The 26,456-nt window shown below is 36.6% G+C and overlaps 3 protein-coding genes across 6 annotated transcripts; 1 reads left to right on the top strand and 2 right to left on the bottom strand.

Annotated features, from left to right (window-relative positions):
• Nucleotides 1-629: 629 nt before the first annotated feature.
• On the bottom strand, nucleotides 630-5,002 carry LOC120267424 (rac-like GTP-binding protein 3). The gene is made up of 8 exons (XM_039275069.1): nucleotides 4,830-5,002; nucleotides 4,255-4,342; nucleotides 4,050-4,159; nucleotides 3,882-3,945; nucleotides 1,639-1,703; nucleotides 1,464-1,529; nucleotides 1,116-1,216; nucleotides 630-1,034 (listed from the first exon to the last, which is right to left on the bottom strand). The coding sequence occupies exons 1-8, from the start codon at nucleotides 4,932-4,934 to the stop codon at nucleotides 995-997; spliced, it is 639 nt and encodes a 212-aa protein (XP_039131003.1). The 5' UTR covers nucleotides 4,935-5,002; the 3' UTR covers nucleotides 630-994.
• A 9,891-nt stretch (nucleotides 5,003-14,893) lies between these two features.
• LOC120267580 (probable inactive receptor kinase At2g26730) lies at nucleotides 14,894-19,866 on the top strand. Of its 4 annotated transcripts, none has more exons than XM_039275258.1 (3): nucleotides 14,894-15,069; nucleotides 15,708-18,944; nucleotides 19,132-19,866. In XM_039275258.1, the coding sequence occupies exons 2-3, from the start codon at nucleotides 17,720-17,722 to the stop codon at nucleotides 19,704-19,706; spliced, it is 1,800 nt and encodes a 599-aa protein (XP_039131192.1). In that variant the 5' UTR covers nucleotides 14,894-15,069; nucleotides 15,708-17,719; the 3' UTR covers nucleotides 19,707-19,866. The 4 variants fall into 4 exon arrangements, with proteins under 4 accessions (XP_039131192.1, XP_039131194.1, XP_039131193.1 ...); XM_039275260.1 differs by having other exon boundaries at nucleotides 15,319-18,944; XM_039275259.1 differs by having other exon boundaries at nucleotides 14,894-15,083.
• Nucleotides 19,867-21,182: 1,316 nt separating this feature from the next.
• LOC120267205 (disease resistance protein RPS2-like) lies at nucleotides 21,183-23,081 on the bottom strand. The gene is made up of 3 exons (XM_039274900.1): nucleotides 22,781-23,081; nucleotides 22,405-22,644; nucleotides 21,183-21,817 (listed from the first exon to the last, which is right to left on the bottom strand). The coding sequence occupies exons 1-3, from the start codon at nucleotides 23,079-23,081 to the stop codon at nucleotides 21,183-21,185; spliced, it is 1,176 nt and encodes a 391-aa protein (XP_039130834.1).
• Nucleotides 23,082-26,456: the final 3,375 nt, after the last annotated feature.

Genomic DNA, 26,456 nt, shown 5'->3' with positions numbered 1-26,456 from the left:
ACTTTTATTAATATAAATAAGTATATCTAATGGTTCTGATCCATTAGATCTTGTTTTGATCCAAGAGTAGAGATTTCAATTATCTGCTTGAAAACATAAAATATAGAAATAAATCTAATAAAACACATACATCCCTGGAATACTCGATAATAATAATCTTTGTTTTTTTGCCAAGAAAAGAAATAAATTGTTCCTTTGCAAAACCACGTAAAAACATACATAAATAACATATTTATATCTTCAAGTTTTATGCAAAAACATTCTATCATGGTCCCTGACTTACAACATAATACATAGCAATGTAAAACATTATGCTAAGTATACAAACACAAGTATATAAATGCAAGCGTGTGTGTATATATATAATGAACATATATGCTGTGAAATAAATAGAAACGATCATACTACGCACCTGCACCTGTTTAATTGAAGTATGAGTTTAACAAAACTAGACAATGAATTGAAACAAAACACACTAAATAAATAGTTTCACCAGAATAAACATAAACAGAAGAGAACAAATAGTTATGTCCCATAATAAAATAAACACTAGAGTATAAACAAATACACCACATCATAAGTCTTAACACTGAATAATAATAACAGCTATGATAGACATAAGAACCAAATTGCAAGAAAACCCACAATTTTACTGAAAAATATAAAAGACCAATCGACTGATATATCTTTACATTTCACAAAAGAATGTTAATTCAGATGTTTGGCAAATTGTAATTGTAGAAACCACATTTAAGCTTCAAGCTCATTAATTCAAACAGATATAAGAAACTATAGAGTTTTGGATTGAAGTGATAATGCCCTGTGCAAACAATCAACAGAGTGATTTATCACCCGGCTAGGAGCTTCGTCAAACATCACAACTACCGAAGCCACTGATAGAGCGGCGACATAACCAGCTCAAGGGTAAAGCAATCTAATCTCGGCATAAGCACAACAAAATCAGACCAACTAAACAAAACAACTGTGCAAATCTTTACTTGAGGCACACAAGTTTCCTCCCACAAAGGACATTCCTGCGGTTAGAAAACGGTATTTTGGTAAGTCTGAAAAGTTATCAAGGTTTGTTTCAACAGAAAGGGAAATCATTTACTCACAATAATGAACATCCCCGTCTTGGTTTTTTCTTCTTTTCCTTCTGCTTTGATGGGGGCTGTATAACAACCCTGATTGCAGCATCAAACACTGCCTTTACATTCTGCATATCAGAGACAATTGGTGGAATTCTATTAAGAATTGTGACACACACACAAAAAGAATTTTTTTTTTTTTAAGAAATACTAGTTTGAATGAAGGTGGGATTGAACAGCATAACAATGGGGACGTAGTCACTACCAGTGGCTTGCAGTCCATTATTTGTCCAAGTGTAATCAATATATTACCATGAGAGGTTAAGATAAACAAAGATACACTTGACTAAACATAGAAATAATTTATAAACCAACCTGCTGAGTTTTTGAGCTGCACTCTATGTAGTAAGTGGCACCAATCTGCTTCCGCAACTCCTCTCCCTAGCATCAAGATAAATATCACAAAAATATAACCCACAAAAAAAGGATAAAAAAAGAGATTAAGGTGATTTAAAAATAGTATTATCTCGATGATAATCAGGAACACTACCTGAGCAGTAGTAACAGGCAACATGCCAGGATGATCTGCCAAGTAGTGCTTATCTTCTCGAAGATCTGCCACCGGCATAAAGTGTTCATTACACAATGGTAATTAATTATGACAAATGTTAGTCTGAGCAAGTTAAATCTCCATTTACTTGGGATTGATGTATTGTATACATATCCTTTTATTGTTACTTCATATGCAAGCTTGTGTACAAGCCAAAGGAGGCTTCACTCACTCCTCCGTCAGAACCCTTACAAACAATCTGTATCATGCAACATTGTTCCAAAAATAAGTTTTACGAGCACGATTCATTGAACCCCAAACATCAGCAAATCCCAGTGAGGCAATCTTAGGGCTTCTACTTGAAGTAGATATCAAAGCAACACAGGGCAACCCTAAAACTTGATGAAAGGTTTTCATCTGAAGTACCAGTCAAATTAGATATCGTTTGTAGCAAATAATACACACACCCACACCCACCCCAAAGTTATGTTATAGGTAAAAAATTGAACATTATCTAATTAATCTAAACCAACACATAGGTAGCATATGCCTTTGTGGAGTGACACTCAGAAAAATATAATGTGAAGCAAAATATTTTTCATATTCAACCTAATTGCCCTTGATGTGATCCAATAAGAGAGAAGATAAATTGCTTCTTCCAATTCAAATAATTTGACAGAGTTGAAGAGAATGAATTTCCATGAAGAAATTTAACAATATGATTTACCCCCAATTACATGTTGATGCTCATTAATATTGCATTTCTTTAGCATCTAACAATTTGTTCACCAAAATAATGTACATCCAAAATGAGCACAAACTATCTATATGGTTAGGACCAACTTCATTATCATGATTGCCATCTGATGCAATCCATTTTCGCGACAGTTGAAATCATATGACCCAGAAAATCATATCAAGATAAAGCAGAAACTACATAGGTCACAATCACTGCAGCTCAGCATCGCAGTGCAACTAATTGTAGTAGTTAGCAAGCTTGTCATTCCAGCTTTTGGATAAGCAAGAACACAACCCATTTAAGGAAATTGTGGTCCTCTAGATGTCACCCAAAAACAGAAAATGATTATCAAATGTAGCAACTCACCATAAGATGGTCCAGACCAGCGCCTAGATATCAAGATGATTAAGAAGGTTCTTTCATGCATCAATTTCCCTAAATATTAGATCTCCTCAATATTATTTCTAATATTAAGATATAATAAACATAATTTACCTGACAACTATGTGGTAAGACAGGATATTCAATGTACTTAATGCACCAGTTCAAGTCTTAACATATGCTAAGTGCTCTCAAATGCTCAAAAGTCAAAACAAAACATGTCAGGAAGCTACACCTCATAAACTTTTTGCGCTTGTACAAACAATTCCAAACCAGGACTTCTCCTTCCTTTGTTTCATAAAAAAGCACTTCCAATTCCTTCATTAACATTACTTCATCCTACTCCAACAAATAACATATTGATCCATTAAACCTCAAACAGGTCATCATCATGTAAGCCTGAAAGGTAATAAATCAAGAAAGAAGTACCAGACAGAACTATGGATGTTGCATTTCTTTCACATTTGCCACAAAGACAATATAAGAAAAAAAAAAGTAAAGCTAAAAGACTGGTTGGACAAAAGGTGAAACATATTTCTAAGCATTGAGAAATCTATGTCCGCTAAAAAAGATGTGACATCAATGGGAACATGAAACACCCAGGTGTCAATAAAGAGGGTCTTGATGGAACAAGTAATATTGGATTGCATTTACTCCTTTTTTTTTTTAACTCTTGTCACGTACTTGAAACATTCAGGCAGCATTTGTGCAGAGTTTGTTGTCTATACTTGTGTAATTAGTAATTATAAAGATTTCATGCCACTGATAATCTTCCAAAGAGCTTTTCTCTTTCTTCCCAAAAAAAGTAACATGTAATAAAACACTGGCATCCCCAAGTTTGTCTCATGTATATAATTTTGGATAGTTATATAATGCCTATGGTATAATCTCTTTGTTGCAATACTTGCTAAATTCATATTTGCTGACACAAGATTTCAGCCAGTTTCTTCAGAATTTTGTGAACTAAAGCAAATTTAGGATCTCACAGGCAGCAGTCCAGTGCATTTAATGATTACCAAGGATTACATATGGATGGCAAAAATAATGCCAAAATTGGTCCACAATTCTTACAATAAAGCAGAGTTAAATTGAATGCTGATTGCTCAGATGCCAGTAAACTTACCTAATTTAGTGCCAACAAGAACCACGGGCACTCCAGGAGCATAATGCTGGAGTTCTGGTACCCACTAAACACCATGAACACAACAGTCAAAATTCCCAGTCGAACCCAATTTGTAAATAGTGAACCTAAAAACACAATTCTAAACAGAACACAAGATCCAGCGCTCACCTTCTTAAGCACATTCTCATAGCTTGCCCGGCTCACCAATGAGAAAGCCAGCACAAACACATCTGCTGCTCTATAACTCAAAGGCCTCAATCTATTATAATCCTCTTGCCCTATTCAGAACCAAAAGAATTAACAATTAAAAAAAAATCAGCTTAATTCAGCACAATAAGAACAAGCACACGAAAAGACAAATCCAGAAATCTACCAGCAGTGTCCCATAGGCCTAAATTCACGGTAGTCCCTTCCACAACAACATTAGCACTGAAGTTATCAAACACAGTAGGTATATAATCCTGCAGACAAGATATTCAACAAAAAACCTCAGTAGAAATCAGCAAAGCCAAACACACAAATCCAAGCAACAGAATCAAGTCCATGAAAAAAAAAACCAAGCAGAAATCAGCAATGCAAACAACCAAATCCAACAAAACATACCCAAGCTCACAAACTGTTCAGCAAAAAATCCAAGCAAAACCAAGAAACAGAACCAAAGTCCACAATGTGCTCGATGAAAATTCAAACAAAAGATAAGAAAGAAAAACAATGAAATCCAACAAAACACAGTCAAATCCACAAGCCGCTTGACAAAAACCAAGCAGAAATCAGCAAACAAAACAACCAAATCCAAGCAAAAAATAAATAAATAAATAAAATCCACAACCCATTCCACAAAAATCCAAGCAGAAATCAGCAAAGGAAAAGGAAAAAACAACCAAATCCAAGAAGAAGATCCAAAATTTTCACAAAAGAGAAGAGAAGAGAAGAGAACACTCGTCGCACAGTGGGGAACTTGTTGCTGGTGTAGCAGATGAGCATGCAAGTCTTGCCGACAGCGCCATCACCGACGGTGACGCACTTGATGAACCTGGAGGCGCTGGAGGACATGGGAAAAGGTCCAATGCGGAAGAGGAGGAGGAGTAGAGAGGAGGCAAAGGAGGGTGGGGTTAGGGCTTTGGAAGGAGGAGATGAGGAATCACATGAATCTGTAAGTATTGAGGAAGTGCTTTTGGCTGGCAATTACAGATGTGTGGGCTCTTTTGCTCTTCTTTCCCGGCTTTTTAGTTTTTATCACATACTTGAGACTTGAGAGTGTGAAGGGGTGGTTGGGACTTGGGAGACTGTTTTTTCTTTTTTGTTTGGGATCTTTTACTAGGAATGAAAGACTAAAGAGAGGAATGGGATGATGATATTATTATTTATTTATTATGAAGTGTTTATAACTTTATAGAGAGTGGAAGAATGTGAGTGTGTCACACTTTCACTTGAGGGAGAGAGTAAATGAGATCGGTTGGTGAGAGAGGTTGTGTTTCTTTCTGTGGACTTCTTTATGACTCTTTCTTTCACTGTTTAGAACCGGGATTGATGTTCACACATAATGCTCAACCATATCATATTAAAGAGTCAAACTCTTTAATTTTTTATTCCCTCTATTTATTTTTACTTATCACGTTTGTAGCTCTTCTTTATTTCTTTTTACTTTTCATGTGAAAAATTTTGTACAAAATTAAATAATTTTTTTTCAAATTTATTTTTTTAATTTAATATACTTGTACAATTTTTAATAAATCACAATCAACTAAATATTAAATTATATACTTTACTAGTGAAGTTTTAAATAAGGGGTGGTTTTAGCAAATAATAAATTTTTTTATAAAATATAGGTGACCAACTAATTTTAATCAATTTTTTTAATCAAGGTGAATTAGATAAATGTGACAAGTAAAAAAGAACAGAGAGAGTATAATAAATAATAACACTACAATTCAGTTATTGCATTGGTTCTACTTGTTTTCAATCTTTTCTGTATCTTGTAATCTCTTTTTTTATTTCTTCTTCTAATTATATATTTTTTTAATGGTTTTATGTTAACATACTATATTTTGAATGATTTGTTTATTTTTTAGGAAAAAAATTTTAAAATAGAATTAAACTTATAAATATTTATAAATATTGAATTAAGAGTTTCTCGCTCGATCAACTTGGATTGGAACTTATAATATTGTTCGTTTGGATATAAGGTTTGATTTTAAAATGATTGAATATATAACCAGATGTAATTGTTAAAAAATAGAAGCTGTGCGTTATTAAGATAAAATAAAAGAGGTGGTTGAGAATAATTGAGTGCTAGGGGAGATGAAGTTCCTGGGCGGCGCTCGGGACTATTACGGCGGTGCTCGGGATTCTCACGGCGGCGTTCGAGATTCTCTTGGTGGCGCCCGTCCCGTCCGAGGTGGAGCTCGTGGTGGTGTCCGGTTCTCGCAGGGTGGAGCACGTGGAGGTGCTCGGCTGAGCCATGGTGGGCTCCGTAGGGATCTCCGATCATCAGCACCACTACAACAAACTTCTTCATCCGAACACTTGGCTTCTTTTCCTCAATCTCAAGTGATTGAACCTCTGAAGAACAAGAATTCCCCTGTAAAGGATGGCGTTTCCTTTGCAGATGTCGCTCGCCTCCCCGTTTCTCCAGAGAACACCACTTCATCTTTTAATACCACGCTGAAGCGTCGCCGATCTCCGGAGTCTGACGAGATTTGCAAACGCTGTCTTAGACCGGGTCACAAAGTAGATGACTGCCGTCATCAACTTACCTGTCGCCGCTGCTCTGGAGTTGGGCACTTCGCTGCTCGTTGTCCTCTCAAGCATTCTCATTCTGGTTCTCATGCTTCGAACCCTAGTTCGACGAGAAAGCTGTCTCTCTCCAAGCCTCTACTTCACATACCTGTTCCCCGACTTAACTCTGAGATCTCTTCTCTTAGGGTATCTTTGCCCATCTCTGAGGCTATTATCCACTCTAAAGAGGATCTTAAGAGACGAGTGATTGTCAGAATCCTCTCTGGAAACGCCAGCGTTCAATCGCTTCATGCTGCACTTCCTGTTCAGTTAAACACTGATCAATGCGAGAACATCACCCCGTTTGGAGACCATTTCATTCTCACTCTCTTCACAGCTAGAGCAGCTCTTTTCATAGTTAAGAAAAATCATATCACCCTCTCTACCAAACACGGCCCCTGCACCGTCAGCTTCTCCCACTGGACACCGGAATTTGGTTCGCATGCCGTCGCCGCCGGAAATTATAACTGGATCAGATTATCTAATCTCCCTCTCCATTGCTGGAACTGGGATTCAATTGTGGAGGTTCTGAAGCCCCTCGGAGACCTTATTTTCGTTCAAAAGGATGAAGATGTCTCCCTTGAATTCATGAGAGCCCTCGTGAGACTCAAATCTCCCACTCGTTTCCCTATTGAGATGATCGTCGATGTGGGAGTAAGAAGCTTCAAAGTTCGACTAGATGATGATGGCAAACCGATCATTCGTTCGAAGTTGACTCACGGCTCGGCTTCTGTGATGAATCCAGTCGCGTCCTCATCTTCCCGTCATCCAGAACCTCAGGGAAACCTGCAACCAACCGACAAGAGCTCGGACGGCCCTTCCTTGGTCAAGGAAAGCCGGAGCTCCGGCGACTGTTCCGCAGCAGTCCCCCAGATTCCTTTGGTTTCTCGTGAGAGAAACAAGGAAGGGGACGTGCTGTTCATGCACAATGCTCACGTGGAGAAGGAGCTCACAACGACCACTCGTTTGCCTCGTGATCAGCTTTCTTCGGATCATATTGGAGGCTTGTTGGTGGCTGATTCGTCTCGGGATCCATCTCACTCTGATTCCTTTAATAATTCAAATTCAAATCGATCCCTAGGCAACCAAGTTACATCCTTGGACTCCCAAGATATTTCAGCTCCTCGGGATCCGGTTGCACCCGAATTCAAAGATGATATTTCACCAGCGTTGGGTTTGCCTCGAGATGGGTCTGATCCTTTAAACACCTTAATTAATTCAAATCAATCAACCCACTCTCACTCGAGCCCAATTTCACAAAATCCGAATCCGGATTTGCCTCCTAATTCGGCAACTATACAACCCACTTCTTTATCAGATCCTTCAATTAAAATCAAAGGCAAGGAAATTGTTATTCCAATGGAGATTGATTCCAATAACACAGATGTTTTACCTACACATCTTAAATCTTTACCTCCGATTATTCCTATTCCTGATGGATATAATTGGATCTTTGTTCATGGTGGTTGGACCCTGGTCCCTACCATTAATTCAGAGAAATTCTATTCTCAAGATCCTAACCCACCTGTCACTCCCCTAGATCATTCCGATGACGAGTTGCTCGACTGGGGGGATGATGATGACATTCCTATTGATGGGATTGCAGATGATGAAATTATTTTGAACGAGGAGAATTTACATCAGTTGGATTCTGAAATCCTCACGGACGACCTGATTTCTAACATCGCCCATGTTCCTGGGAATTCTCCTATCAGGGATATGGGTCGTAATTCAGACACTATTGGAATAGAATCTCATGACTCCCTGCCTAAGAAGAAGCTTCCTGCCGCTGTTACCATTCCTTCCCAGGCTTAACAGCAAATTAGAAGAAGTGATCGGCAAAAGAAGCCTTCTAGTCGTTGGAACAAAGAAGCCGGTTTCATTCCTAACCCACCCAGATCCTCAAAGAAGAAAGTACCTGACGATCCTAGAGACGGTACGCCTAATTCTATTAATGCAGTTGTTTTTTCTTCATGGAATGATACACAATTCTTTAATTACAGCAATGCTTGTGGTATTAAATTCCAAGGTTCCCCAAATCATAAGCTTAAATGTCTTGATAAAGTTCGCAGTCTAGAAATTTCTAGGGTTGGAACCTTTTCTTCCTCTGCTGGATCTCCTTCGAGATCTGACATTTAGACCTTATCAGTTTTGATGATTATTCTATGTTGGAATGTTAGGGGCCTTGGCAGACCCTCTAAACGCCATTTAGTTAAAGACATAATTATCTCTTCACGAGCAGATATTGTTTGTTTACAAGAATCTAAACTCAATGAAATTCATAGCTCCACTTGGAGAACAATTGGTGGATCGAAACTGAATTCTTTTGATTATCTTCCGGCCATCGGGTCTGCTGGTGGCATCATCATAGCTTGGGATAGTTCCATCATCATGGGTACCTTAATTCACAAGGGGACCTTCTCTATTACTTTTGAATTCATAAATACTTCACTCAACATTAAATGGGCTTGTACAAGTGTTTATGGCCCTAATGACAGGACTTTAAAAATTGACTTCTGGAATGAACTTCGTACTGTCAGAAATTTACACGATTTACCTTGGCTCATTTGTGGAGACTTCAACACTTCTTTCACCTTTAATGATAAAAATATTGGAAACCCTAATCCTAGGAAAATTGCTAATGCCCAACAACTTCTTGGAGACCTCAATCTTATTGACCCTCCATTACATGGGCGCAAATTTACTTGGACTAATGGACAACCCAATCCCTTATGGGTTAGACTGGACAGATTTTTATACACACATGATTGGCCATTATTTTTTCCTAGAACAACTCAAAGTTCTTTTCCTAGAATTGGCTCCGATCATTCCCCCATTTACTTGGATTTCGGCAACCACTACACTCGTTCTAGATTATTCAGATTCGAAAAATCTTGGTACTCCAACGATCTTCTAGAGAGCTTAATTCAAGGATGGTGGTCTGATCAAAATCCTATTGGTTGTGGGGCCTACATTATCACCAAAAAATTTACCTACTTGAAATCTAAACTTCGCCTTTGGGCAAAAGAAAATTTTGGTGCTTCTAACATTCATAAAAAAAGTTTGCTCGCTGATTTAAATTCACTTGATACCACTCGTGAAAGTAGAAATCTTTCTGAGGATGAATCTATCCGTTTCGCCCACATTCAATCTGAACTTCACACTCTTCTAAAACAGGAGGAGATCTACTGGAAACAACGCTCTAGAATTACTTGGCTTAAAGAGGGTGACGCAAATACTAAATACTTCCACCTTCTGGCTAATGGCAGGAGGAATAAAAATTTTATCCCTAGAATTCGAAGTAATGGGAATTGGATAGAGGGTAACCAAGAAATTGGAAAAATTTTCACTGATTACTTTCAGAACCTTATTGGTACCCCAATCCCTCATAGATTTCTTCTCAACTGGCACCATCTTTTTAATTTCAAAGAAAGAGTTGACCTTTCTTCGCTAGAACTTCCTTTTTCTTCTGATGAAATCAAAAATGCTGTTTTCGATCTTAACACTAATAAAGCTCCAGGTCCAGATGGTTTCCCTATATTCTTCTTTAAAAAACATTGGAGTTTTATTCAGAGAGATCTATTTCAAATCTGCAGTGATTTTTATGATGGCACTTTAAACTTTGAACGCCTCAACTGGGTTCACATTGCTCTTATAGCCAAAACCAAATCCCCAACTGAAGTTTCTGAATTCAGACCCATCAGCCTTATCAATTCCACTTGCAAAATCATTTCCAAAATCCTTGCATCTAGATTAAGCCAAAAGGTTGGCTTATTAGTGGATTATTCTCAATCCGGATTCATTAAGGGTAGATGTATCGCTGATAATATTATTGCTGCTCAGGAAGTGATTTTCAATCTTCAAAAAAGGAAAATTCTCAGCTACGCTCTTAAAGTCGATTTCGCTAAAGCCTTTGACTCCTTGGACTGGAATTTTCTACTTGAGATTCTAGAAGCTAGAGGCTTTGGTAATCGTTGGATCTCATGGATACACACTATTCTCAAATCTGCCAAAACTCAAATTCTCATTAATGGTACTACTCAGGGTTACATTCGCTGCAAAAGAGGCCTAAGACAAGGTGATCCTCTCTCTCCTCTTCTTTTTGCCTTAGCGGCTGATACCCTTAGTGCAATGTTCTATCACGCGATTCACTCCAAAGTTCTGATTGGGGTACAACTTGACCATTCTAACAGCATTTGCTATTTACAATATGCTGATGATCTTATCATTTTCTCGGGGGGTGGACATGAAGACCTTAAAATTGTTAAATTAATTCTTTACCTATTTGAAGGCTGCTCCGGTCTCTCTATCAACTTCTCAAAAAGCTGTCTTTACTCCACCTTTTTCGGTTTTCAACCGAATTCCTTCTCTGCAAGAATTCTTAATTGCAATAGAGATTGTCTTCCCATCACTTACCTAGGGGTACCCCTCTCTGGTAAACGCCCTAGAAGAGCTGACTGGGCGATGCTGATTGATTCTGTTCGGTCTCGGCTCACTCAATGGAAAGCAATTTACCTCTCTTTGGGGGGTCGCTTAAGTCTTATCAACTCTGTGTTATCTTCCATCCCAGTTTATTGGATGTCAGTTTTCAAACTTCCTACCTGGGTCATACATGATATTGACAAAATCAGGAGAGACTTTCTTTGGAAATGTCCGGACCTGGGATCTAAGGGGTTAAGATTAATTGCTTGGAACAGAATTTGTCGACCCAGAAGCATGGGTGGCTGGGGCATCCTTAATCTTCAGGAATTCAATAAAGCCTTACTTGGCAAATGGTGGTGAAAATTCATTACTGCACCAGAATCATGCTGGTCCATGATCATTAAAGCCAATTATTTTTATAGTGACTCCCCAACCTTTCTTTTCTCACAACCCCCCAGAAATAAATCGTTCTTTTGGGCGGGAATTAATACCATACTTCATTCATTCCGTTCCTGCCTAACCAAATCAATTGGCAATGGTGAAAAAACTCTATTCTGGTTTGATAGATGGTTAGAGGGCAGGTCACCTAGAAACGTTTATGATTCTCTCTTTCTGGACTGTCCTTACCCTTGGATTACCTTAAAACAATTTATTCTTATTATCAACTCCCAGGGTAATCTCTTTAGATCAGCCCACTACAAAATGATATCATCGAGACTTCTAAATTCTTTACTCGGGATTGTTCCAATGATAATGATGACTCTTACTTCGGGTCATCGAGAAAAGAATGGAACTTTCACGATCAAATCTTTTTACAATTTTCTAATTGATGGAGGACTTCGTAATCAACTTTATCCCAATTTCTGGAAAACTAAGACTCCTAGCAAAATCACCTTATTCCATTGGCTTGCACGGGATAACAAAAATTCTAACTCTTGAGAACCTATTCAAAAAAAAGGATGCAACCCTTCCGCTATCGACACTTGTACCCTTTGCCATAATAACATCGAATCGAGTGGACCACCTTTTTCTTACATCTGTATCTCATGCTGAGCGAATTTGGTCATTCTTCAAATGTTTATTCGATCACCGAAATTCTACCCTCCTCGATATATAACATTTTGGACGATTGGATTCCCTCTATTAATTCTTCCCTCAGAAATATCTGGGACATCTGTTCCCGAGCCATCTTCTGGAATATCTGGCTGGAACGCAACAACCGTATTTTTAACCAAAAATGTTCACAAACTTCTGTTACAATTTATAATACGGCTAATATGATTCTTTCTTGGATTACTGCAGATTCTGACTCCCACTCTTTGATTGTCTCGGAGGGTTCTCAGAAGATCAAGCGTTCTTTAAACTTCCTCAGTTCCAGATCCTCTGTCTGCACAGGTGATCGGGCGCCCGATCAGATTCAGGAGTAGTCCGTTTCCTCCTCCTCTGAGCTGGCCTGTGCCTCCTTATGGTTGGCTTCGCCGGCTTCAGATTGCTCCTCTTTTATCTTTCTTTTTGCTTTCCTTGTTTTCTGTTATTCTCATCACTGGTGAGGATAACAGACTTCTGCTTAGCTCCTATGCTTGTTGTACTTTCTTTTGTACTTTGTTGATTTCAGTTTGCTCCTTTTCAATAAATTTGTGGTTTATCCACTTTATTCAAAAAAAAAAAAAAAATAATAATAATTGAGTGCATTAAGAGTACTAGTGTGGGTTATTCTTGCCGTACTTGCAATCATGAGTCACTTGCTAGCCCAAATAAATAGCCGCGCCTCTAACCTTGTTTGGGAGCAAGGAGGAGATGATAGGTAAAATATAGGATATGAAAGAGAAGTCAGTCAAGTGTACATGAATGCCAAAAATCAAATTTTAAAAAAAAAAAAACATTAGAGTTAGGCCCTTGTTTGGATTAGCTTCTGGAAGCCCAAAAACACTTGACTTATAAAAAGATGTTTTTGGGCTAAAAAAAAATTGTTTGTATTAACTTTTCTACAAAAGCATAAGCTATAAAAAAAGCTGAAAAACAGTTTTTTTTCATAAGCTAGTCATGACTAGTTTCTGAAAAAAAGTTGTTTTTTACCCCTTTTTTTTTTACAGCTTCTGCTTCTACAAAAAAGCTAATCTAAATACAAAATACAAAAAATGCTTAATTTACTCTGGAGAAGCACTTCTATTAAACTGGAAAAAAAAACACTTTTTTGAGAAGTCAATCCAAACAAGGCCTTAAACTTGAAGTGCCCAAGAACAACTCAAGGGTCATCTTCTTTGTATGATGTATTACTCTTGGTATACTAATTAATATTTTATTTAAGAGAAAAATTCATTGGTTGGAGTTAAATTTGGACTGTCCAAGAACATTTTTATGGGACGTTTGGTTCATAATAATGAGATTACAGTGGATCATGGTAATGAAATCAGGAATGCTATATTGCCATGAATGTTATTGTAATTTGTAATAACCATGTTTGGTTGGGAACTCAATTACATTGTAATCAACTTAATAATGTTCCAAAATTTTCAAAATATCCTTCTACAATTTTAAGTAGGTTTAAATTTAAACTCAAATAAAATTTGGGATCAAAATAATTAAATTATAACATCAAAAATTAAGTTTTGTACATTTTTCCCAAAATATCTTTATATCTAAAATTTGGAGCAAATTAAGGTTATAAATAAAACAAAATTTTTATAGGAAAAACATTAATTATAATACAAAATTAAAATTTTGAAGTTGCACATATTCCCAAAATAATGTCATCAAAATTTTTTTTTCCCAATGCGTAAAGTATACTATCTTTTAAAATTTATTTTTTAATCGAAAAGCATATTTGTCAAGAAAAAAATTTCAGATTACTAAACATTTGGTAATCCAACATAGGCACATGTTTTGGTGGCAATAAAATTAAATTTCTTGGTAATATTTAAAAATTGGTAATTATAAATTACTATCAATATTACCATCATCACCAATTCAAACATAATAATATTTTCAGATTACTATGTCTATTTTTACATTACCAATTCAAACAAGTTAAATTGGAAAAAGTTTGTTATGAGGATAAAAAAAAGTAGCCTGAATTTCATAACATTTTAAGATGATGCAGCTCTTGATTCTCTAGCAATATGCAAGCCTAACAGTCCATGGCCTTCTTGACTTGTCTCACAACGCATGCACTATTGAAGTTGTTTAAACAGGCCAGTGTTGTAGCTCTATTTTTATTCTTCTATCCTTTTTCATCTCCAGTGGATGTTTTGTTTTTGTTCATGTATCTTTTGGTCTCTTATTCTTGTCCTCTCATATTTTATTTCTTTTATACGTTTATCTTTTCCTTTAGTTATCTTTGATTTTTTTTTTTCATTTTTTCAATCAATTGTGATTCATCCATTTTTTTGAATAATAGACGATACGTCATTTTTTATGAATATAAACAGATCTAAAACAAAGACTGGAGCCCTGGATGTACAGATATATATCTGATATGAGAATAGTATAAGAATCCCGGGAGTAAGCGATGTATGAACAGATCTGAAAGCAGATCATGTAGGGGAAAGATTTGAGCCCACGACTTTTCCCTTACTGACTTTTGATGTCATACCATCGAGACTTTATCCAATGGTTGACTGATTCATCCATTTTTCCAATAAAAAACCAACAAAACTCATTTTTATATATATATATATTTAAAAATATAAATATAATTAGTTTTTTTAACTGGAAATATGAAATTTGGTATTTTATTTCTTTCCTGAAAGGGAATATATCTATATATATATTAAATAATTTTGAACAGACAAGCATTTATTCTTTCATTCCCATCTTGCAGTGTGCGTGGTAAGACAAGGTTCATTTCCCTTCGGCGGTTATCCACGAGAAACAAGTGCCTTTCTCTCTGCCTAGAATTCCTCTACGTGCTCCAATGGAGAAGATGGGAGTCGCCGAACCACAGCTGGAGGACCTCTTCAAGCAGAAGAAACCCGCCAGGAACCCTCTCGTACGTCCCCATCGGTAACATTAATTTTTTTCTCCATTCATAACTCCACCGATGATTTCACTTAGATATCATTCAAAATGGTTTCACTGTTCACCTTTGATTTTGGCTTCTTGATTTCTGATGCTGCTGATACTGAATGCATGCCTTGAAATGGAAAAAATATGAATTTTTTTTTTGCTGTTATGCTTTGTTGTTGTTCTTCTTCTCTGTGTTTATAACCTTGTATATTGTCCTTGATTTTCAATTTAGGGATTTTGGTAACCTCATTAAGCTGAAATCAACCAAATTGGTTCTGAATTCCGCCCAACGGGACTTAACATTGGTGAAATCTGCCACTGATTTCAGTGGTGTTTGTCTGGAATTTATAACCTTGAGATGATTAAGTTAAAAATTCAGTTTAAATAGTATTATTTTGGATTAGAGGTTTTGGAGAATTTTCAGATTGAGAACCAAATATTTTAAGCACTCAAACAAAATTTTAACACTATGGTGTTAATGAGCTACAATTTAGAAACAAAACAGATTTGAATTTTAAGTGTGATATGTTTGGCATTGATTTCAATAAAGATTTTTATTAATCAAGAGTTTGACCTTGGATATTATCAGAATCTTTTTAATCTAATATTAAAGTTCATAAGGTGCATTTGTCACTGCTGGTGTGCTCACAGCAGGGTTAATTAGTTTTAGACAAGGGAAATCTCAGTTAGGGCTCGTGTGGTAGCTCAAGGTGCAACAGTTGCTTTATGTTTGGCAGTGCCTACTACTATGGAGATCAATTTAAGTGTACAAAGTAGGACAACTTCTTCATTTTCATTTGCTGTCTCTGTTCTGCGTGTTGAATGACTGTATCTTCGCTTTGGAAATGCTTCTTTTTCATGAAGATGGAATCGTGAAATTGACTGTGAAATGCATTCAGATTTCATGCTTTGAAATTTTATTATTGCCCATCTGAACTTTGCACCAGTCAAATGTAACTTTCTTTGATGGGGATCTTCTTTAATGCAATTCTATTGGCAGTTATTTTTTTTGGTGTTGTTAGTTAAGTGTTGATCATGTTCTTGTGATCATTAGATATGCATGTATTTTTGTGTGGTATGTTTCTTTCTTATGCCCTACTTTTTGATATAAGTATAACAAAATTGGAATGTTCTGATGATGAATAAAAACATTAAGAGGACTGTTCTAAGTTGTGCACAAAGACAAATTCTTGCAATGGTGAAATTTGATGTTCTTGTCCTGTTAGGGAAAGGTGAAGAATTTCCATAGTGAAATCTGAACACCACCAGAGAGTATGATAAGAGTATATGTTGTTCAAAATTGCTGAACTTCTAAATGTGCCCAGATTATAAAAAATACCATGAGGTTAACGGGACTAATTTGCATGGAGTTGTTGACATAAAACTCAAAATCATCTAAATTTGTAACACACATGAATGTCTCTAGATTTGCAATAGAATTACACATTATAGCCCCGACAGAATAATATCAGGAATAATTTCTTTGATTTAAGAAAAAGCAAAACACTCAATTCATTATTTTTACTAGTAGTTTTGTGTGGGTCAAAAACTTTTATTATGAGATAAGTTCATACTCCTCTCACCAAGTATTAGTTTATTCTTGCATTTTAACAGAACATAATGGGGAAATCTTGGGAGGGGAATAAATCCATGTCTAGTTCCAGGATTTCACATATATATGTAGATCATCCATTGAACCTTCAATATCAGAAACACTTCACACATGGACATATCAAAACAGACATATCACCTTCTTTGTATTCTTATGAAAGTGTGGATATATTGAATCTAATTGTTGTTCAGTCAATAAATACAACCAACTAGTAATAATGATTTGTGAATTTTGACCAAGTTATTTGATGCATATGTGGAGTTACTAGTCATATGATTAGTTAATTATCAACAATTCCAGTTGATGTATGCTATTTCCCTTATAACTAAAAGAACCTAACTAAGGATATTTTTTTATTTTGAGAGGGTGGATAAGTTACTCATGTAATTAAAGTAAAATTTAAATACATGAGACCATGGAAACCGCAAGGTATGATAGTGCATTGGAGAGACTAAATAGAAATATACTAACAAATATTCCTGAACCAATTTTAAAAGGAGTTTTTGGACACTTTCAGAGTGGATATATGTCATATATATATATATATATATATATATGTACATATCACGCCCTTCATATGTCTTTTGGTTTTTATTTGAATAACTAAATTTGAAACAAACCCAGATAAAGACTATACATAGTTCAAGGCTGTCATAAGTAATCCAAGATGATAAATCCAAACCCTTGCAACAACCTTCAATGAATTGGCACATTTTCTCATCTACCTATAAAGTTAAATCACATCAAACACAAAAACTAAGAGCCATCTTGTTAACCTATGCTCTCAAACTAATAACCAATCAAAAGCACTTGACCAAGTAAGAGCCAATGCATACTTTACTATTCTGTAATTAAAAAAAAAAAAAAACAATAATCTACCTGTTTGGAAAATTCAATTGTCCTTAGCTCCAAATAACCACCCAATTGGAAGCTCCATAAGTTCCTCTTTTCTCCTTCTTGACTTCTCTCCATAAGCCTAACTACAACTTCCTCTGCATCACACTCTCATGAGTGTCCCAACATGGAGTTCAAACAACGCTTGAATTCCATGATCTCCTTAGTCTTCATCCTCATCCTCATCCCCCCTCATTCTTCAACTTCACAACAAGAAGAAGACTATGTCAAGATATCTCTGATCACTTTCCTTCAGACACTCTCCGGAAATGCAGTGAAGATGAGTCAGCAACTTGGCTGGGATATATCATCTAATCCATGTTCCGGTGGGTGGACTGGTGTGATATGCCACAATGGTTCATCATCGGTAACAGAAATAACTCTTAAAGGTTATGATCTTTCTGGTTTCATTGATGCTGGTATTATCTGTAAATCACTGTCACTTGTTGTCTTGAGCTTAAGCAATAACAGTCTTCGTGGTGAACTCCCGTCGGAGATCTCTAACTGTTCAGCATTGACAAGTTTGGATGTCAGCCAAAATGAACTTTCAGGCCGGCTGCCTGATTCACTGTCTGAGCTGAAGACCTTGGAAAGTCTCAACTTATCCCATAACAATTTCTCCGGTTTAATTCCAGCTTCAATCTTCGGAAATCTAAAACAGTTCGATGTGTCAAATAATAATTTCTCCGGTCCGGTCCCTCCTGATGGTACCCGTTTTGGCAATGGCAGCTATTTGGGTAATGCCGGGTTGTGTGGGGCGCCTCTTCATATTGCCTGTACATCAGCAGCATCACCGGTGGAGCAACCAAGGAAGAAAATGCCGGCAAAGTTGCAAATTCTCATGTATTCAGGTTATTTTATTCTTGGTATTGCATTCCTCCTGTTATTAGTATTTGTGTTGTCATTGAAAAACAAGAAGAGAAAGAAGAAGACTGAGGAGAAAACCATGGTTGAGAATTATAAAGAAGTGGTTGGAAACTCAAATGGATATAATAAGAATACAAGTCGGTCTGATTATTCGACATCTTCTGCATCGCTTGTGTTACTGAAGAGTACTCAGGCAAATAATGGATTGAGATTTGATGATTTGTTGAAAGCTCCTGCTGAGTTGATGGGAAGAGGAATTTATGGAAGTGTGTATAAGGTGATGCTTGGAGATGGGACCAAGTTGGTTGTGAAGAGGATTAAGGAATGGATGATTTCTGATGAGGAATTTGAGAAGAGGATGGAGATGATTGATAAGGTAAGACACCAGATAGTGCTTTCAGCAGTGGCCTTTTATTGCTCTAAACAGGAGAAACTTTTAGTTTATGAGTTTCAGCAGAATGGTAGCCTTTTGAAGCTCCTTCAAGGTATGCTTTCAATCTGGTGATTTAGTAACTGTGATCTATTTTTCATTGTTAATATTTGAGAGAGTTATGATGATGATATAATGCCTAAATCATATTGTAGAATCTTATTCAAATAACTCTATTATCCATGAAATTATTTGCAAAGAATGAAACAATGAACTTCTCCATATATATTTCTGAACATCAGATGCGGAAAGAGGCAGGCCATTCAACTGGAGCAGCAGGCTAAACTTGGCTGCAACCATAGCCGAAGGCTTAGCCTTCATGCACAACAATCTCCAAATCATGAGTCATGGCATCCCCCATGGAAATCTCAAGTCCTCCAACATTCTCTTGAACAACAACATGGAACCATATATAAGCGAATACGGGATAATGTCGACCAATAACAGGACTCATCCATCTCCAAACAAGGAAAACAACAACAAAGACGGTGACATGAAAACTTTCAAGACTGATGTTTATAGCTTTGGTATTCTTCTTCTTGAGCTACTGACAGGGAAACTGAATCAAGACAATGGATTTGAATTGACCAAATGGGTTAACAGTGTTGTTAGAGAGGAGTGGACGGTGGAGGTTTTCGATAAGGCATTAATTGCAGAAGATGATAACCAGGAGAGCATGGTGCATTTGCTTCAAGTTGCTGTTAAGTGTGTAAACGCGTATCCTGATGCTAGGCCAACCATGAGCCAAGTCTATGCTATGGTCAAGAGTATTAAGGAAGATGAAGATCAAAGATCTTTGGCCTCTGATCAGTTCTAAATTGATTGAATCCTTTTATTTATAGATTGCATTTTCTTGAAGTTCTTTTTAAGTAATGTTGTTTTATATTAGTGTTGTGCGCTTTTGTCTCCACAAAAATCATTCCAATGATATGCTTATTTTGCAAATGCACATGACTAAAGAAGTCATGTTGATAGAATTGCAGAGCACTGACTCCATTCTGATTTTTTATCACTGTTTTCCCCCAAACTTGTAAACTTGATTGGCCACAAAAATTTGTTTACCGTGAAATCTGTCTTATTTTTATTCTTGATCTTTGGTTACTGTGTATGGTTGGGGAAATACCCGTTTATCAAAGTGTATATTCTTAATCTTTGAATCTCATGTAGAAGAATTAACTTTGTGGCAGTTTGGATTCTATACGAGTTTGAATAACCCAAGGTATGGGTACTTAAGGTATTAACTTCACATACATCTCTTCACTAATTCAGGGGTTTATTTCTTTTGTAAAAAAAAAAAAATATATATATATATATATATATAAATATATCTAAACAAAAAAGTTTTCTTAAAACAAAAATAAAAATATTTTCTAAAAATAAAAATAAAAATATGAGAATTTGGAAAATATTGTCCAAGCAAATGTGGTTTTACGGTTTCACTTTATATATAAATGGTATTTTAAAAATATTATTTTTAATTTTAGAGAAAAATAAAAGCAAGTGTGTATATGTAACGTCATTCTTCCAATTGAAGGTCAATAATACAATTTTTCTTTTTTTAATTACACCAAAAATATTCAGCATAAAGTGAATACGAGTCTTGAATGTTGAATTCGTATTAAAGGAAAAACTCTCATTCCGACATATTGAGATTTTTTTCAAATTAATTCAATCAATTAGTTTTTTATTCAAATTGTATTAATATAATTAGTGATTAATAACTCAATTAATGTTTTTAATAGATATATTCATCAAATGAATTTTTTTTAAAAAAACTCATTCTTACTCTAAATTAATTTAAAAAAATAGATAAATCATAGTTTATTGAAAAATTTACTTCAAATTATTTCAATAGGTTGAATAAAAAAAATCAAATTTTTTCAGAAAAAAAAAAGAAAGATTAAAACTTGTTACATTCACTTGTAGTTAGTATTTTATATCTCGATCCCCCTAATAAAGGAAAAATGTTTGAATCCTACACCTGATTTATACACAATACTTTTATATATATATATATATATATATATATATATATATATATATATATATATATATATATATATATATATATTAAATGAGACAGAGTGTGTGTCTGTGTGATCCATTGCTATATCACTAACTATTAAAAAATACTAATAAAAGTAAAGTAGTTAAAAAAAAAAAATGATTAGACATATCCACGAGAACCAGACATTTTATTTCGGGGCAAAATCACAAAAGGAGCATTTGTCATTGAAAGGTAAACAAAATCAATAACACAATTGTGACTTAGCTATATAGATCATCTCAGTCATTAGATAAAGTGGGCTAAATGGGAGAAGTGATCTTTGTGTGCCCAATCCATGTTGTCCCAGATGACAGATGAGACCTTTATGGTCTTTAGGTTCTTAGCACTGACAAATCCAAGTGGGAGCTTTCTCAGCTTGTCACGACCTATCAAAATGACCGTTTCAATGGAAGGCAAGGATAGTTCTCCCTTGTATATGCATTCCAAATTTGGATTTCCCCGAAGATCCAAAAACTTGAGACTCTTGAAAAGGTTACCTTCTTCTTCATTCACCTTTGTAGCATCATCACAAGCTTTAGTAATAATCTCCAATTTATCACAACCCCATATACGGAGTTCTTTAAGACGTGGTAGGTGAGCAGTCCAGCGCAAGTTAGTCAAGCTATTGCATCCACTGATTTGTAAATAAACCAGCCCGGGGAGAAAAAAGTGTGTTTCCAAGTCCTTCCAAATGACATTCTTTAGATGAGGGAGATATTGTAAAGATAATTTGATCAGATGAGAAAGGCAACAAGAACTGTCACCTTCTGTTGTCATTACCAATTCCTGTAAGCTTTCGATATTGGAAATTTCAAATTCATGAAGGTTTGTCATGCTGTTGCTTCCAAGCTGTGACGGAGATATGCTGATGGAAGTAAAATCTGATTCATCATCCCCCAGCTAGCAGCTCAAACGAAGTCTCCTTTTTGGAACATGACGGACCCTTTCCAATGTAGAACTACTGGGTTTTATGTTAATCCCCACTCCTTTCAATTCTTTTAAGATCAGCAACTCATCAGCATGTCTGTCTTCAAGGTAGACAAATAATAGATCCAATACTCCCAACTTTGTTAGCCTTGCTATCAGCCCATAAGGAATCTTTGGCTCAAGCAAATTATAAATATATAGATACTTTTAGTTCTTCAAATCACCCAAGGCCTTGGGTAAATATCTGAGATATGGTGGTAACTGGAGATATTCCAGCCCAATAAGTCCACCAATCTCTTCAGGTAAAGTGTCGATACAAGCATAATGTAGATCCAAATACTTAAGGCAAGGCATTTTTGTAAAGAATTTAAGAGGAATAAGATGTTCTCTAGTATCTGCGGAGAGAATCAATGTTTTGAGCTTATGGAAATTAATAAATCCATCCAATGCTTTCATATTGTTAACTGATGAAATGTTAATCACTTCCCTATTGATGATATGCTCTGGTAATTTTTCTAAGTTTGAGTTTGGTTGCACCAACCATCCTTGCTTGTTCTCCCACAATCTGAAGTTATCCATAAGGCAAGATCTCTGATCACATCATGAAGCTTCACATAGCTCTTGTATTCATCATACCAAGATGATGGGGCGACTGATTCTAGTAAGCATGCTTCTTTCAGGTTTCCAATGATGATCCCACCTTTGTTGTAAGCTTCATTAAGGTCATCAAAATCATCTAACAAACCATGCCCCATCCAACATTCTATGAGATCATTAGTATCTATTTCCACATCCTCACCCCATAAGGAACAATATAAGAAGCACTGTTTCAAAGATTCCGTTGCCAAACTGTCATATATAACTGATCTTCAGAACGCGAAAGAAGTTTGATTCCTTCATAACTGATTCCTCCATACCTGGAATGCTTTGATACTTTGATTTCCTCACCATGCTAGCCACATACTCCCATTCTTGTGCTGTCATCTTGGTACGCATGGCTTTTTCAACTGTGACAAGAGTAAGTGGCAAACCAGCACATTCCCTCACAATATCCTTTGCATGCTGTTGAATTAGATTATCAGATGCAATGAATTCTTCACCAGCCTTCTCTTTGAACAAAAGCCATGAAACATCTGGACCCAAGCACTCCATTTTGATCTTCTTGTTAGCCTCCATGAAAGCACAGACCTTCTCCGTGCATGTTGTGAACACCACCATCCTCTTGTGCTTGTTTTGATCATGATGCATTAATTTAGGCTGAGGCACCCCAATCTGCTAGAGATCAAGTTTACTCCAGAGATCATCCAGCAGTAGGAGGAAACTCTGCCTTTTCAAATAATCATTAATTGCATTAGCATCAGCATCTTCATTGGTAGATGGCAATCCCAAATTCTTGGCTATAGCCTATATTGGATCAAATCTTTTCAGGATTGCATTGTTGAGAAACCACAACCCAAATGACATGATCAAACATGCCATTGTTTGAGCGATAGAATTTGTTGTTGATGCTCTTCAAGAATGTGGTTTTGCCGACCCCTCCCATGCCCTATATCCCAATGATCCCAGCCGTGTTTTCTTTGAGATATTGGCATAATATTGTCTCAAGTTTTGAATTTTCATTTTCTTTTTTTGGGGAAAAGAGCTTTGAAAGCTATTTATTCAAAAAAGTTTTGAATTTTCATTTGAGACCATTAATGAAGGAGTTGCCAACTCTCTTGCAGGATCCGGAGGCAATTTCTTGGCCACAACATCGAACTTCGCTGCTTTGTCAAGTAGTTCCACCATTTCTTCCTTCTTCTTGAAAGCTCGTGTTATATTCCCTTACATAGTGAAAACCAAAGAAGGACCCATTGACCAGTCAATGGAGTCAAACAATGGGGATTCATCACCAGATACAGTGCGTCACCCTTATGCAAGAAAGAAAAGATCATGGGGAAGGAACGAGGGGGTAGTTCAGATGAGCTGGAAGCTATAACAACAACTTCCAAGGAACCAATAGCAAAGCGAAACGTGGGTGAAAGAATTAAAAGGGTGAATCAGCTGTACAAGGATTTTGTGATGGGCTGAAGATTTGCAATATATAAGGAGTGAGGGAAGGAGAGGAAGGGAGCTTGGTTTTTGAAGAGGAAGAACTGGCCTGGAGGCTGGAAGGTGTTGTGGGAGTCGCGTCTGTTCCTGCGGTTCTGGCGAGGGACTGCTTCTATCTTTTGGAATCTACTACATTTTGTGTCTATTCTAATCGGTGATTAGAGTGTGTGGTATGGTGTTTGCTATTCCTGGTCATGTTGTGCTCTTATTTATGTGTTTGCTTGAAATGATGGTGGTATGTTAGTGCTCCTTGCTGTGTAGACTCCTTATCTTGCTTATGTGTATGTGGAGTCATATATTGTGGGCTAAACTATTTATGTTTATGAAGTTATCTTACTGGCTCTAGGACTGGAGCTATGCTGTTAAGTTCCTTGAAACCCTTGTCTCCTAGAAATTTCTGAGTGGGTTCTTACTTGTGTGTGTGGCCCATACTAATTACGGGGGTGTTCTATAACAGCTCGCCTGCCAAGCTTGTAATTTGAAACTATATTGAGTGAAGGCATTGCTATGCAGTTTGTTCTTTGATCATATGCTTCTTTGATGGCAGTCACTTCACGCTGATCAAAAGCCTTTACCTTTTCAAGCCAATTCGCTACTTCTGGGGAGCAAGTTTTGCCTTCTAACTCAGCTTTTTGAATGTCTTGCTCAATGCTCACCCTTTTGGCTCTCAATTCATCCATGGCATCCGTCATGGCTTTCACATTGTGAAAAAAAGAGCCCCAGGGCTTTTATTGAAACAGCAAAAACAAGAAACAAAGAAACAACAGAAGAAAGAAAAAAAACTAACAAAGAAGAAAAGAAAGAACAAAAACTAAAAGAAGAACCCAGAATTAGCAAAAATCTTCATCACCCAGCGCGGGAGATCAAGGCCAGTGTGAAACAGAGAAATTAGATGAAGATTAGCACCAGAAACAGCAAGCTTAAAGACAATTCCCAACCAAGACTAAGGAACAACACGAATGCGAGGAGAATTGGCAGCTAAGAGGAGATAATTAATCTTGATAATCCATTGAGCAAAGTGCCAGGAGCAGACTGGAGAAGAAGCTCGGAGCAGATCTAAGACAGCTGAGTTGCATATGAAGATGGTCCGCACAGGGATAGAATGATCCACAGCCAGCTGCAAAGCGATAGCAAGAGTTTGGAGGTCCGCCTCAAGGTGGGAATCAGCAAAGGAAGCATGCTTGCCTGCAAAGAGAATATTGAAATTAGACTTCGAAGAAAGGAATCCTCCTCTGCAGGAAAGAGAAGCATGATTCCAGCGCGAAGCAGAGAACAAGAAGGGCCCATCCAAGCTGCAGAAATTGTTAGAAATGTTTATCCTGCAAGAGAGATTCCCAGCAATATTAATGTTTGAGGCAAGGTTAACAGCTCTACGAGCAATGAGGTAGAAGTTGGGAGAAATGTCACGAAAAATTGCATCACAACGCGCCTTCCAAATGTACCAAGCACCAAGAGCAATAATGGCTTTAGATTTAGCAGGATATTGAGAGCCAATTAACCAATCCCCAGAACAGAAACCATCAGGGAACTGAATGTGTATAGAGATAAGATTAGAGATAGTATACCAGATTTGTTGAGATTTATAGCAGTGATTGAAAAGATGCTCAGACGTTTCATAGCTAATATTACAAAAGATACACATTCTTCTGGGACCAAGGTTGATAGAATATAGAAAATCTGCTGTAGAAATGCGGCCATGAAAAACCAACCAGATAAAAAATTTAACGCGAGGCATAACATTGAGTTTCCAGATTTTCCTCCAACCCACCCAGGTGGAGGAAGAAAGACAACCACGATTTAAAACATGATATACATTAGAGGAAATGTTAACAGAAAATGGTTTATGAACCCAAACCCAAACATTTGTTGAATCAGAAAAATTCTGGCCAAGACAAGGAAAAATATCTCTAGCATGAAAGCCAAAAAGTAAAAACAAAAGATGTAAATCCCAACAGCCATTTGAACATAAATCAGAACAAGTAAAGGAATTAAGATCAAGATCCATGTTCAAAAAGGTTGGTTTAAAAGCTAAAGGAATCTCAAAGCACCAGGGGTCATGAAGAAATGAAGTAATAGCCGGATTAACACCCCTAATAAGACAGTAAGGTTTAATAACATTCGCCGTACTACACAGGCACTTAAAAAACCAAGAACAGTTCTGAGGCAAAGAATCCCTCCAAAAATTAATCAACCCGTATTTATGCTGCACAATGTTAACCCATAAGGAATCCGTGGAATTAAGATAGCTAAAAACATGTTTAGCCTTAAGAGAATGAGAAGCAACACAAAGGTTCCGGATAGCAAGCCCCCCCTCAGTCTTGTCCTCAATTAACCGACACCAAGAGACCGCATGGATGCCCTTTCCATTGCCACCCTTGTGCCAAAAGAAGCTTCTAACAATCTTGGATATATCATGAAGAATGGATTGATAAACAGGAAAGACCGAGAGATAATAGACTGGAATAGCTAAAATGGAAGCATTAATAAGAGTAGCTTTAGCTGCTA

The sequence above is a fragment of the Dioscorea cayenensis genome, chromosome 8 (assembly GCF_009730915.1).
Source record: "Dioscorea cayenensis subsp. rotundata cultivar TDr96_F1 chromosome 8, TDr96_F1_v2_PseudoChromosome.rev07_lg8_w22 25.fasta, whole genome shotgun sequence".
NCBI lineage: Eukaryota > Viridiplantae > Streptophyta > Magnoliopsida > Dioscoreales > Dioscoreaceae > Dioscorea > Dioscorea cayenensis.
Note: the sequence above shows the minus strand (reverse complement) of the source record. Positions and strands in the feature narration are given on the sequence as shown.